Source organism: Nothobranchius furzeri, chromosome 2 (assembly GCF_043380555.1).
Source record: "Nothobranchius furzeri strain GRZ-AD chromosome 2, NfurGRZ-RIMD1, whole genome shotgun sequence".
Classification (NCBI taxonomy): Eukaryota; Metazoa; Chordata; class Actinopteri; order Cyprinodontiformes; family Nothobranchiidae; genus Nothobranchius; species Nothobranchius furzeri.
In genome coordinates, this window is record NC_091742.1 from 58577139 (window position 1) to 58589969 (window position 12831).

The following is a 12831-nucleotide window of genomic DNA, read 5'->3' on the forward strand; positions in this document are numbered from 1 at the left end:
TTTCTGTCTTTTGGTGTCCTACAGCTGGGTTTAGCTGCTGGCTGCAACCAGCTCGACTTCACCGTCCTGGACTGGAACAAATCCTCTCTGGACTTTTACCTGAGCCAAGGCTGCTTTGATATTACTGCTACTGTGGGTTATCACTGCATGCGCTGTAAGGGAGAGGCACTGGAGCACCTGGCACAGCCTTAATCTAACTCTGGAATCATGAAACAACAAGGTCAACCAAAACAACGCAGGGACGGCGCACCACCTGGTGCCCTATTGCCAAAAGTGACCATAGTAGTTGCTATGCTAGTTGGCTATTTGCAAAACCCTTGCTCCTTAATCTATTCATTCATTATGCACCTGGTAAGGAAACAGCCATCCTAAAATTTAATTCTGACTCATATCTGAAACACTATAACATCGAGAATATTTTGTTTAATCCACAAGCATCTTTTTGGAGTAATAGAAAAGTTGTTTTAGTTAACAAGTTTTAGTTAGTTTATGTTATGTTTCTTTGATGGTCCTTGGCTGATAAATTCTTGGAAACAATATAACATAAAAGGTTAAATTACATATTTGCATTACATAGGTTTACTAAAGAAATATAAGCTAAAAAGGCAATGGATGTTTACAATAATCGGGAGTTTGACCATATCTAGCAAAAGGTGAGCGCCTGAAATAAACAAACAGAAAGCTTTAATGTTTCATTTATGAAAATCCCATTTGCGATTTGCCGTTAGCCAGCTAACCGAACTGCTAAGATTCCCAATTAATTACAGCTATGTCATTATTTATTTTACTATTGAAAAACACCCATTACCAGATTTACCGTTAGCAAGTTAGCCATGCAGGCTAACATTCGAAAGTGGTGGAAGTTAAGCAGTTTGATCTGTTCCCTAAACTTTAATTGTTTTTAATAAATACAATTTTTAAAAATCATCAAATTTACCTTAACAATTTAACCAGGCCTGCAAAAACCCTTGACTAAAGTCTGATTCATACTTCTGCGTTGGTGCAAGGGCTAGACGATGGGCTCACAGAGGGTGACGGAGACATGGCCAAAATTTTAAACATCCGTCAAAAATGACAGAGATTGCAAGATTGGTCAGGACTCCGCTTCCTGTGTATTTGTCACCAGCACCAGTGTAGCTCCATTAAAAATTAAACATATTTAACAACAGACTGAAGAGCACATTGCGGAAAAAGTCCTAAAATATTCACATTTATTCACCCGTGAGTGAACAAGTACAAAATACGGAGCAAACGTGGACGAAAACGCCGGAAATATGGGTTTAGAGGTAGAGGTGGAGCATGAAAGACAAATTTGTCCGTTTTACAAAGTCTCTGAAATATATAAACACATTAGTAAATACACCATTGAGACTGGATACGTGAGTGTTATGGTGGCAGGACACCACAGCAAAGCACTACGCCCTCTGTTGTCCTGGTGGGGAATTGCTTTACAGCGCTTCGCCAACTGAACAGAAGTACGAATGTGAAAACCTTTCCGACACTCCGTGTGCGTCTCTGTTGCAGAGCTCACGGAGAAGTTTAAATCAGGCTCTAGACCTAAAGCAATCAGTTCTGTTCAATTTTACTTTTTTATGTTGAAAATTCAAACACACCAGTTACTTAGCCTGGCCTGCCAGACTCGTCCTCTGTTCTAATGCTTCCCATAAAGAAGCATGGGGCTGGCTGGTCAGGCTAACTGCTACTACCGTTAGCTAGAATGCCAAATTTGCACAAATTACAGAAATTGAGCACTTTGATTCATTACTTACTACTACATTTGGGGTTATGATCATTAAAAAACCTAATGTGATGATAGCGAGCTAGCCAAACATGCCAAGGTTCCCACCCAGCAAAAAACAACAGTTTAAACCAGCAGACACATTTTTCATGTGTTTGCAGCCCGTGAAAAACTAGATTGTGTTACTTCCTAATCCTAACATGACCACCTGACAGAAGATTAATTCATTCTTTCATCTGCTTTTCATTATTGCATCCATGTCTACACATTGTGATTGTGGAAATGAGGACTTTATGAAACAGTGATCCACACACTTAGCACACACTGTATCCTATCACTGTGTGTTGGATGCAGTTTTGTGTATAGGAACAGGAAATATGCATCTAAAATATACTGTTACAGAAGCACAGGTTGGTTGTGTTTAATGTGTTTTGTGATGTACTAAGATGGCACATTTTCCATTTGTCTCAAATGTGAGCCTGAGAACAGTAAATAGGGTCTTTACAAAGGCCTTGATGTTACGTGTATAGAGAAAACCCTTTTCTATGTGTTTCATGTTTTAATTATCTCTGTTTGACCAAACGGTGGCAGCAGTTGCCAAGGATTAACTTATCAGTTTCCGGTTGGGGACTTGTGTTCTGATTTAATGCACATTACTGCTGTTGTTTTCTTTTTACTCTGCACCAGTTGGGCTCAACTAAAAGCCAGACCTTTGGACCAGTTCTTAGAAAAATTGATGAATCCCAAATTCAAAAGGAGAACAGTCCGTTCGGTGGAATTTGAAACTCTAAAGAAACTTTCACAACTCCGAAGCTTCTCATGAAAAAATGGAAGTGGCATTATTCTAGTCTGTACATTTATATTTAAAAAGGGAATATATTTTTATGTAGTTTTGTATCTTTAATGAAATCAAGGTGATTCTGGGTTGAGTTTATTTTATTTCTCTGTAAACAAAACACCCAAATAACCATTATAAAACTTTAGCAGATATCGTGTTCAGACCACCTCCGATGTGGAGAGCTGAATCTTTGTCATCATTCTCCGTTGACAAAGTTCAAGACCAAACGAGTCAATAAGAGTCTGAGGGAACATGAGGTGTTTATATCTGCTCTTGCACATCTTCCAGTCAGTGGGAGATCAGAGCTATACATTAATTTCCAGGCTGACTTTATCAAACCACTCCTAAAACTAGATTCTGGCTCTGGCCAAATCTGGCAGCAATAAATCTCAATATGAGACTATCACAGCAAAAACAGTTTTATATGGTTATTTATACTTTAGTGAACTTGATCTGTCTAGTTATCACCATGCAGTGCTACTCTGTATATGTAAATGAGACATCTATGTTGTGGATGCCGTGTGTTTGGACCTGGCCTTCATCAACCAAACATGTTCATGATGGGATCTGAGGTAATAATGTGTTAACATCATTGTGTTCATCGTCTGTAATTCTTGTCTAAAATGGTTGGAATAAGAGTAGGAACCGTGTCCATGGGGTGAGTTTAGAAGAGCTTCTTCACCACATTCAGCAACAGTAAAAAATGCAAAAATTGTAATTAATATGTTTTTGAAGTTTATAGTTTCATAGATTTAGAAACAAAGACAGTTTCATTGATTTTTGTCAATCTGCTGAGCCAAAAAAGGCTACTTCAAATCCAATCTAGAGCCTGTACATGTGTCAAACGTCAGTTTCATTCATGTGTAGTTGGTGATTTTTGGTTACCCACTTCTGTGATCCATAAATGTCAGTGGGCTAAGTGATAAAACTATACCATACTACAGATCCAAGTGTGTCTTTCTGTTTAAGATTTGAAAAAATCTGAGAGCAGACTAATGTGGTTATCAGTGTTTGAATTACAGGGGAGCTGAGGGGAGCCAGTCTCCCCAGAAGTCGTGATGGGCTCCCCTAGAAGCTCTCAACTGACACACCCAGGGTGAGCCAGAAAAAAACACCCAGTTTCAGTTTCTATATTACATTATTTAAATGGAATCTCGGCATACCGGGACTTCAGACGGAGAGCGCTGATTGTTGATTCGCTCCGGGCAGTTTTGTGCTGCACACGGCCACGGTAACATTCTCAAAGTGGCACGAATTAACACGAATGTGTCACGTTCACACTGTTACTTTTTGTCTTTTATTTGTGTCAAAACCCGTGCTCTGGTTACTTCACATCAGTGGTGCGGCCGCGCACTCCGCTGCTTTTGCAGTGGGCAGCTACCTTTGAACTGCTTAGTTCAAAAGTTACTGATGAGGTGAAAAAGTATGAAAGCCAGACAGCAGTTTGTCTGGAGAATTGAAAGGAGATGCAGGAAGATGAGAGATGGACAGGACAGAAAAAATAGTGAAAAAACAACAAAAAAGAAACATGCTTGAAAATGAAAAGATAGGTAGAACTATTCCCACTGTACCTTAAGCAATAATTTATAAGCATGTGATATTTATATATCTGATACAATTCAGATCACTTTCAAAACTCCATCCCACATCCAGGGCCGTTTCAAGGCTTTTGGGGGCCCAAGGCATCCCCCAAACCCTGTCACGCAGGGTTCCCCCAAACACCTCCAATTAACCCTGGTGGTTATGAACAGTAGTTTGAGACACAAATGGAAGCTCTGGAGCACATCTTCATCAATAAATCCTGGTCCAAGAATGATGTTAATTTACAGATATGTGGAGCAAACTGATTAAAATCAAGCTGTTCCTTTCAGTTATTATTTTGGCTATTTCATAACATAACTGTTTAACCAGTGTTTCATTTGAAAATCAAACATTCCCAGAATGCAAATACTGATGTCAAACCAAAGTCTACTAAAGGTAAAACATGCCGGAACACGCGGGGTGGGGGGTGGAGGGGGGGTTGACGAGTAATTAAAATTGCACCCACATTTTCTAAGTTAACACATCTCTTTTAACAACTGTAGATTTTGCATCTTTACTGTTCCCCTGCTTACATCTCAGGACCGATTTGGTCGCACCAAGGTCTTTCTACCAACCTCGTGCTCGGAGGTCATCATCTCCACCTGACATCTGGGATCCAACAGAGCGTCTCAATAGAGCCTCAACAGAGGTAGACACTTCTGACAGATGGGGTCTGTATGCTGTTCTCTCTAAGAAACAACTTAGTTAGCTGCAAAACAACTTTTCCACCCAGAACGCATTTCTCTCTCTGAAAGAAATCTTCTGAGATTCATCCACACATCCAAACCCACACATTCCACTTTAGTTTCCATTCAGACACAGGGTTTGCTTTTAATACCAAGTTTTAATATCAAAGCTGTTATAAATTGTCATTTCTAAATTGTCATCTTTAAATTTGTTAGTAATAAATTCTTAACTTTTTAAACCTGACTCTTCTTTGAAATGAAACACAGAATGGTGTACCGTAAATCCTCTGATACAGGCCCAGGCCTGTATTTTACTCAAGCTCATCAAGCTCCGGGCCTTTATTGGAAGGAGGACCAGAATTAGAGGCAGGCCTCCATTTCTTTTTCAGCAAAATGAACTAATGGTTCGCTGGAGTTTTTGACGATTAAAATTGCGCCCACATTTTCTAAGTTAAACATATTTCTTTTAACAACGGTAGTTTCTGCTTGCCCCCCCGCACAATGGACGCAAACTCACTGATGCTCCTGCAGCCTCTCAGAGTTCCTGCTGGTCTAAACATTGAAATAATTATTTCATTTTCTCTTCCTCACTTCTGATTACCTTCAATGGTGTCTGTTTATTGCAACCACCAGGTACAAAAGGGAAATTGTTTTTATTTGACTATTTTTCTGTCCCCTCTGTCTTCTTCCTGCATCTCTTCTCAATCCTAAAGAAAAACTGCTACCTGGCTTCATGTATATTCACCTTATGAGTTAACTTTGAACTGCAGTTCAAAAAGATCTACCGACCGCAAATATAGCGGAGTGTGCGCCGCGCACAGACTGCGCCGGTGCGGTGATGCCACCGGAGGACTAAACGGGTGATGTGCTCCGCAGCAGCGAAACGCATCAGGCACAGAGCTCTGCGCCTCTCAGCAAAAAATATTCCCCGGAGAGTCCACATAGATAATTTAACATAAGTAGAACCAGGATAGTTTTTGGGCTCCCCCTGGTTGTGGAAGTTGAGAGCTTCCAGGAGCTCCCTTTAGCTCACCCGTAATTCAAATCCTGCATATAGCACAAGTTTGTCACGTGAGTTGCCGGATCCTAGCAGATAGTTGCCGGAACGGTCCTTCCAAAATAAAATAGTTCCCGGATCTTGTTCCGGCAAGATCCTGCTCAAATTAAATGCTGTGTTTAACACAAGATAAACATAATTTCATAGCTGTCTTCCCGGTTTGAGCTTTTTGAATAATGACAGAAGGGGAAATCTCTATAAGAGAACCCAACAACAAACTAAAACAAAATATAAAAACAACTTTCAGTTTTCCACTTTCTGCGCGCCAACCACACCGGTGAGATGAAATCACTGGAGGACAAAACAGGTGAAGCGCTCTGCTCCGCAGCGGCGAAATGCATCAGGCAGAAATAAAAGACAGAAATCATAAAACGAGAGGAGCCAACATAAACGATCACGTGTTAAATTTGTTTTTGAGGTGGCGACACTTTGAGAATGTTACTGGCCGTGCTCAGGACACATCTGTCTGGAGCTCTAAATAATCCCTGGAGAATCCACACAGATAATGTAATATAAGTAGAACCAGGATCGTTTTTGGAGCGCCCCCTGGGTGTGTGAGTTGAGGGTTCCCAGGGAAACCTGCCATGATCCTTTCGGGTGAGCCGGTCTCCCGTTAGCTCACCCGAAACCTGCGTATAGCACAAGTTGGTCGCGTGAGTTACCGTAACCTAGCAGACAGTTGCCAGAACGGTCCTTTCAAAACAAGACAGTTTCTGGATATTGTTCCGGCAAGATCTGGCTCTAATTAATCCCTGCATACCGGGTGCTGTAGCATGTTGCATCGTGGGGTAGCCTTGAGTGTATAAACAACGATTGCATTGTGTGTTGTGAGCTTATAAACCTGCAGAAAATGGTACACTCGTGTGAAGTGCTGCCATGTCAGGTCACACAATTACAAGAAGCAAAAACAGAGAGTGGCCCGCTGCAGCTTGTTCCTGATGAACCGGTCCAGGGTATAAGGAGCTGGGAGATCACTACACCTCGCTGGATGATTACTCACTTTGGGTAGCTCTTGCCATTCTAGAGAAACCACAGCCATAGTTAAAGTGTTTGGATATCAGTCTGTTAGTTTTGTATTTGATTAATATTGTCTTACCCACTCCAGGAACTCTCACCACTAACCGACCCTGCAATAATCTGGATCTCCACCCCCACTCTAAGCCCTCTATCCTGAGCAACATCCCTGTCCTTCACCTTGCCCAGAATAACCGTTCTCTTTCTCAGCAGACCCCGTCTCGGAGCTGTGATCATTCTCGTTGCCACGTTTATTGGTGCACCTTCAGTTTCTTCCTATTGTAAATAAATAACTTATTTTTACTTACCTCTGTCTCCCACGAAGGATTCTGCATGTCTTGGGTTAGGAAACTCCCCATTAACATGACCCCTCTAAATCCGAGACTGTGGTCTTGAGTTGGAAAAGGGTAGAATGTCTTCCCCAGGTCATAGATGAGGTCCTGCCCCAAGTGGAGGAGCTTAAGTATCTCAGGGTCATGTTCATGAATGAGGGAAAGATAGAGCGCAAGATCCAGGCGTCTGTAGTGATGCGGGTGTTGTACCGGTCTGTTGTGGTGAAGAGAGAGTTGAGCAAGAAGGCAAAGCTCTCGATTTATCGGTCGATCTACGTTCCTACCCTCAACTATGGTCACAAGCTTTGGGTAGTGACCAGTAAAACAAGATTGTGGGTACAAGCGGCCGAAATGAGTTTTCTCCACAGGGTGTCTGGGCTCTCTCTTAAAGACAGGTTGAGAAGCTCCTCATCCGGGAGGGGCTTGGGGCAGACCCGCTGCTTCTCCACATCAAGAGGAGCCAGTTGAGGTGGCTCGGGCATCTGGTCAGGATGCCTCCTAAACGCCTCCCTGGTGAGATTTTTCGGGCACGTTCAACTGGGAGGAGACACAACGGAAGACCCAGGACACGCTGAAGGAACTATGTCTCACGTCTGGCCATGGAACGCCTTCGAATTCTCCCGGAGGAGCTAGCCCAAGTGGCTGGGAAAAGGGAAGTCTGGGCCACTGTGCACTGGGCCAATTGTTTTATTGGGGTGGCGGAGTTATCGGACCAATGTGTTGAACAGTGGTCCACGACAAAGCACACAAAATTTGGTGTAGTTCTATTTGCATAATGAAGATATAGCTAGTTGGATACATCTAGGGGGTGTTATATGAAATTACAAATAAATCGATCCATCCATTTTTCTGTATCCACGCAGGGTCACAGGACAAATAAATCCAATTTAGATGTTGGTATGTTGATGTTACGGACAGTGCCTTTTTGTTTAGGGAGCAGGACCTGTGGATCTCTAACCACTGCCCTCTCCTGTTTCCCTGAACAGGACATAGGCACCAAATAGGGGCTTCCACCACTCCTCCTCCTCTTTCTTTCAGCCATTGTAGCTGCACCGCTAATTGGCTCCTGAGCAGCATAAAAAGAAGAGCTACCAGCAGAAACTGAAATTACAGTCTGTAATTTTAAAACCCACTACGGGTAACAGTTGACAAAGACAACTTGTGTGCAGTTTTGTGCGAATTTTCTATGCTAGTGGTATTTATACCCAAGTGACTCTAAGGGGGTGGAGCTAAAGCAAAATCAACCAATGATCACATAAATGTGTTTAATTGCTGGTCTGTGAGGAAATACAACAGTTTGGTACAGTTGTGACCTTTAATGTTAGAATTAAAGTTTTAATAAATTTAGGGGTGCTGCCTCTAATCCCACTGATCAGTTCTTAGGTTGACAAAGATCAGTTATGTACAGTTTGGGTAGAATCAGATCTTGTGTGTGTTATCTAGAGCATCAGATGGTATGGGGGTGGAGTAAAGTCATTTTAAAACAATAGTCCTTTGCAGCGCTTTTTGCAAAACAACACACATGACCATGAAATGAAAACAATGACAGAAGATAAACCCAAACCAAAATGAGAGTTTGAAGTAAGTGAAATCAGCTATTCTATTAATAGGTTCACTTTGTCTTTGTGATGAACTAATATTCAATTTTTTCTTTTTGCAAGACAAATCTTATGGTTGGAGTCCATCGAGATTCGTAAGTAACTTGGGTCTCCAGCGGCAGTGGGAGGGATGTGCGACTCGTCTGTCAACATTACACGCGGGGGTCTACAAACCAAATAAAAAAGACTATGGCAGGTTTAGAGAAGGACATCAGTGTACTAGAGACTCTCTCTACTACTCAACAACAGCACACATTAGACCAAAAAAGACAGCAGCTTGGGCATTTCCTGCAAGAGAGGGCCAAAGGGGTCTTGATCCGGACCCATCTCACCACAATAAAGGACATGGATGCTCCAACATCCTTCTTTTTTAACCTGGAAAAGACTTCAAACCAGAAAAAAACAAATGGTTGGCCTTCGTCTGCCAGATGGACAGTTATCCACAGACCCAGTGGAGATGACGAAGCATGCAGTGGAATGGTATACCAGCCTATTTAAGGCCGCCCCATGTGATGTGAACTGTGCCAGAGAGCTGTTGCAGGGGCTCCCTTCCTTGACAACAGCAGACCAGGAAATCTTAAATGCAGACATAACCATGGAGGAGCTTACAACGGCAGTCTCCCAGATGGCTGCAGGGAAATCTCCGGGGATAGACGGCTTACCTGCTGACTTCTACAAATTCTTCTGGAGCAGTATGGGACAGGACCTGATGGATGTTTTTAAAAGACTCACTTCAGACAGGAGCACTTCCTGCATCGTGTAGGCGGGGCGTCCTGTTCCTGTTGCCGAAAAAAGGGGACTTAACCCAACTAAAATACTGGAGACCAGTTTCCTTGTTGTGTTCAGACTATAAGATTTTTTTCTAAGTTTCTATCAAACAGACTTCAGGGATTTATCAGAGGTCTAATCCCAGACTATCAGTCCTTCTGTATACCAGGAAAGTCATTAATGGACAATTTATTTTTAATGAGAGATGTGTTTGATGTTTGCAGGTATCATTTCTATTGATCAGGAAAAGGCGTTTGATAGGGTTGATCATGAGTTCATGTTCTCTACACTACAGGCCTTTGGTTTTGGGGGGTCCTTTCTGGAAGGGATTAAGATGCTGTATAGGCATGTCAGCTGTATGGTGAAGGCAGCGGGGGGCCTGAGTCAACCCATACCAGTTTTAAGAGGAATCAGACAGGGTTGTCCCATCTCAGGACAACTGTATATTTTAGCTATTAGTTGTGTCTGCTTATGCAGATGATGTGAATGTTTTTATCCATGATCAGCAGGATGTACAAGAACTCAGATCTAGTTTACTTTTATATGAGAATGCATCCTCAGCTAAGGCATGTGTAGTGGGTGGGGGGGGGACCGTGGTAATGTCCCGCCTCTGCCAGAAGGGCTGAGGTGGGGAACGGAAGGTATTAAAACACTAGGCCTGTACTTGGGTAGTGAAAGGTTTCAGAAACAGTACTGGGAGAAGGTGCTGGAGAAGGTGGAGGCGCGGTTGTCTAAATGGAAATGGCTTCTCCCCTAGCTGTCCTACAGGGGCAGGATTCTGATAGCAAACAACCTGGTCGTCTCGTTTCTGTGGCACAGACTGATTGTATTGGTTCCACCACCGGGTCTGCCGGAAGATGTTCAGAAGCTGTTGGTGAAATTCTTCTGGTCTGGTCACCACTGGATCAGAGCTTCGGCTCTTTGCCTACCCGTGTCAGAGGGAGGACAAGGACTTACCCCTGCTTTCCACAGGAGCCGTCAGCAGCACGTTACTGCAGCAGCAGATAGGAACCGCTGTGGTCAACAGAACCTTTTCCACTGGAGCCGTCAGCAGCGCGAGTCGGCCGCGTCTCAGGAGCAGCATGTCACGGCCTTTACGCGCCGGTTCTATTTTCTACGCGTGATGCCTCTGAAACGGGTCAAGTTCGACATTTTTGGGGAAGGAAAGACAGGAAATCGGACGCGGAAATGGAGAGAAGCTCCCGAGATTTTCAGAATAAAGAACGTACTGCCTTCCGGTTGCTTTACTTTTAAAAAAATGTTACTAAATGTGCGGCCCCGTGAGAAGTTATCACCTAGCTAGCGGTCTCCTTTGTTTTTCAGGTCCGTATTGGCGATTATAAAATGGACAGAACATAAAACAAACCATGTTGTAGTTTTCTCCTGCTTGTTGTTGTGTTTACTGATGAAGTCACTCGTGTGACTTCGTGCTCGGTCGGTGACAGCTGCTCCCCTGCTGCTTCACGTCTCGTGGGAAGGGCCAAGCAGCAGTTTACGCGAGCAAGACGTGCTGCTGACGGCTCCTGTGGAAAGCAGGGGTAATAGACGTGGTGTCTAGAACTGCAGCCTTCAGGTTACAGACAGCTACGAAGTTTCTTTATGGTGGCAGACTCTGCTGGCTCCCCCTGGCTCATCTCCAGCTGCAGAAGGTTGGTGGGCTTGGGCTGAACAAACACCTGTTCCTGTTGAATCGGAAGGTGTTGGATCTGCTCTCTCTCTCTCTCTCTCTCTCTCTCTCTCTCTCTCTCTCTCTCTCTCTCTCTCTAAATCACATATCAAGCTTGATTTATATCTCACCCTGCTTATTCATTGACTAACTCACATGTTCAACAGCTACTCAGGCTCTGTAGAGCACTGATAATCAACACTGATTCACATCAGGTGTGTTGAAACAGGGAACCTTCTAAAACATGCTGGATAGGGGATCTACTGGAGATGAACACATGAATTAGTTTCTCTAGGTCTGGTCTGGACATGAAACCTGAGCGTTGCTATTTGGTGAAGATGATAAAACTTGGATCTCTTCATAGTCTTAATGTGACCAGTGAAGCTCAGGTCTGAATCAATTATGACTATGAATGTTCCAGTCACGTTTTTTGCTCCTGATCTGATTCAAAGTAAGGCCAAATTCCAATACATGTCCTTCAATTGCACGATCCCGACCACGGGTGCGAGTCTGTAGGTGTCCCGATTCTCAAGTGCAAAAGTTGATCAAACCCCTTGTGCACCCTTGATCTGCACTTTACCCAAATCTGCATCAAAGTGGACTTGGGTGAAGTGTATTACCCACAATCTCTTGCTGCAGGAGAAAAGGCGCAAGCCCCTATTCTGAAAATATGTATTTTCTGATCAAATTAGTTCATTTCAGGATGATTAGTTGATGCTCTGAATGTTTTAGACAAAACAGAAATGAATTTAAATTAATTAAAAAAAACTGGTTGTTTGTTTGAAAGTTATTAAAAAAGGTTTTTGAAAAAAGTGTCACAGCGTCCAGCATCCCAGCATGCATTGTGATCATTTAAGCAATGCTCCCTGTCTCAATTCAGTAATTATTTGCACACTTAACCACTCTTCCTTGAACCGCTACCTTATCGTGGTGAAGGAGCTTGAGTGACCTAAGGATAGGAGCTATGTTGTTTGTGGCATTTTGTGCCCTTGGTAGGGTCACAATTATGTGGCGTCACACTTTATAGCGTGACGACTGCATATTTAATTATGACAAATAAGATGTGATGATTCCATATAAATATGAAACATCAACCTGATTGATCTTTGAATGTTTAACCAGAAGGGTTTAGGATTCTTTGCTTGTTCAGGGACCATAAACACACTTCGTATTAATTCAGGCAGAATCAAGTATATAATTAAAAAGGAATTTTATTCTTTTATAGACTAATGATAATATATGACAAGCTATGAATAATGATATGTGATGGAGTGTATATGCGGTGATGGAATGTGAGTTGTAGGTGGTGTAAAGTAGATGTGTATCAGAACCTTTGTATCTGAAAGAGATTGTGAATTCTGGGTGTAAAGGAATTTTGTTCTGCTATACACTAGAGAGTTAATTATTAATAAAACAACATCCTGTGTACAAACCCTGATCGGAGACCCCCCGGTCAGATCCGAAATGTCAGGAAGTCTGGTGGACCTCAAGGCACCAACGTTCGTAGAATAATTGCAGTACGACCAGTCCAGTCTAGAGATGTCTCCAGGTCA

General features: G+C 42.7%; 1 protein-coding gene across 1 annotated transcript in view; it reads left to right on the forward strand.

The window, feature by feature from the left end:
* The window catches only part of LOC107372941 (thialysine N-epsilon-acetyltransferase), a 105796-nt gene extending 102277 nt beyond the window's left edge, over nucleotides 1-3519 (forward strand). The window contains exon 6 of the mRNA XM_070546769.1: nucleotides 25-3519. Within this exon, the coding sequence (XP_070402870.1) occupies nucleotides 25-192 (168 nt within the window). The 3' untranslated portion in view covers nucleotides 193-3519. The remainder of the gene's footprint in view (nucleotides 1-24) is intronic.
* Nucleotides 3520-12831: the final 9312 nt, after the last annotated feature.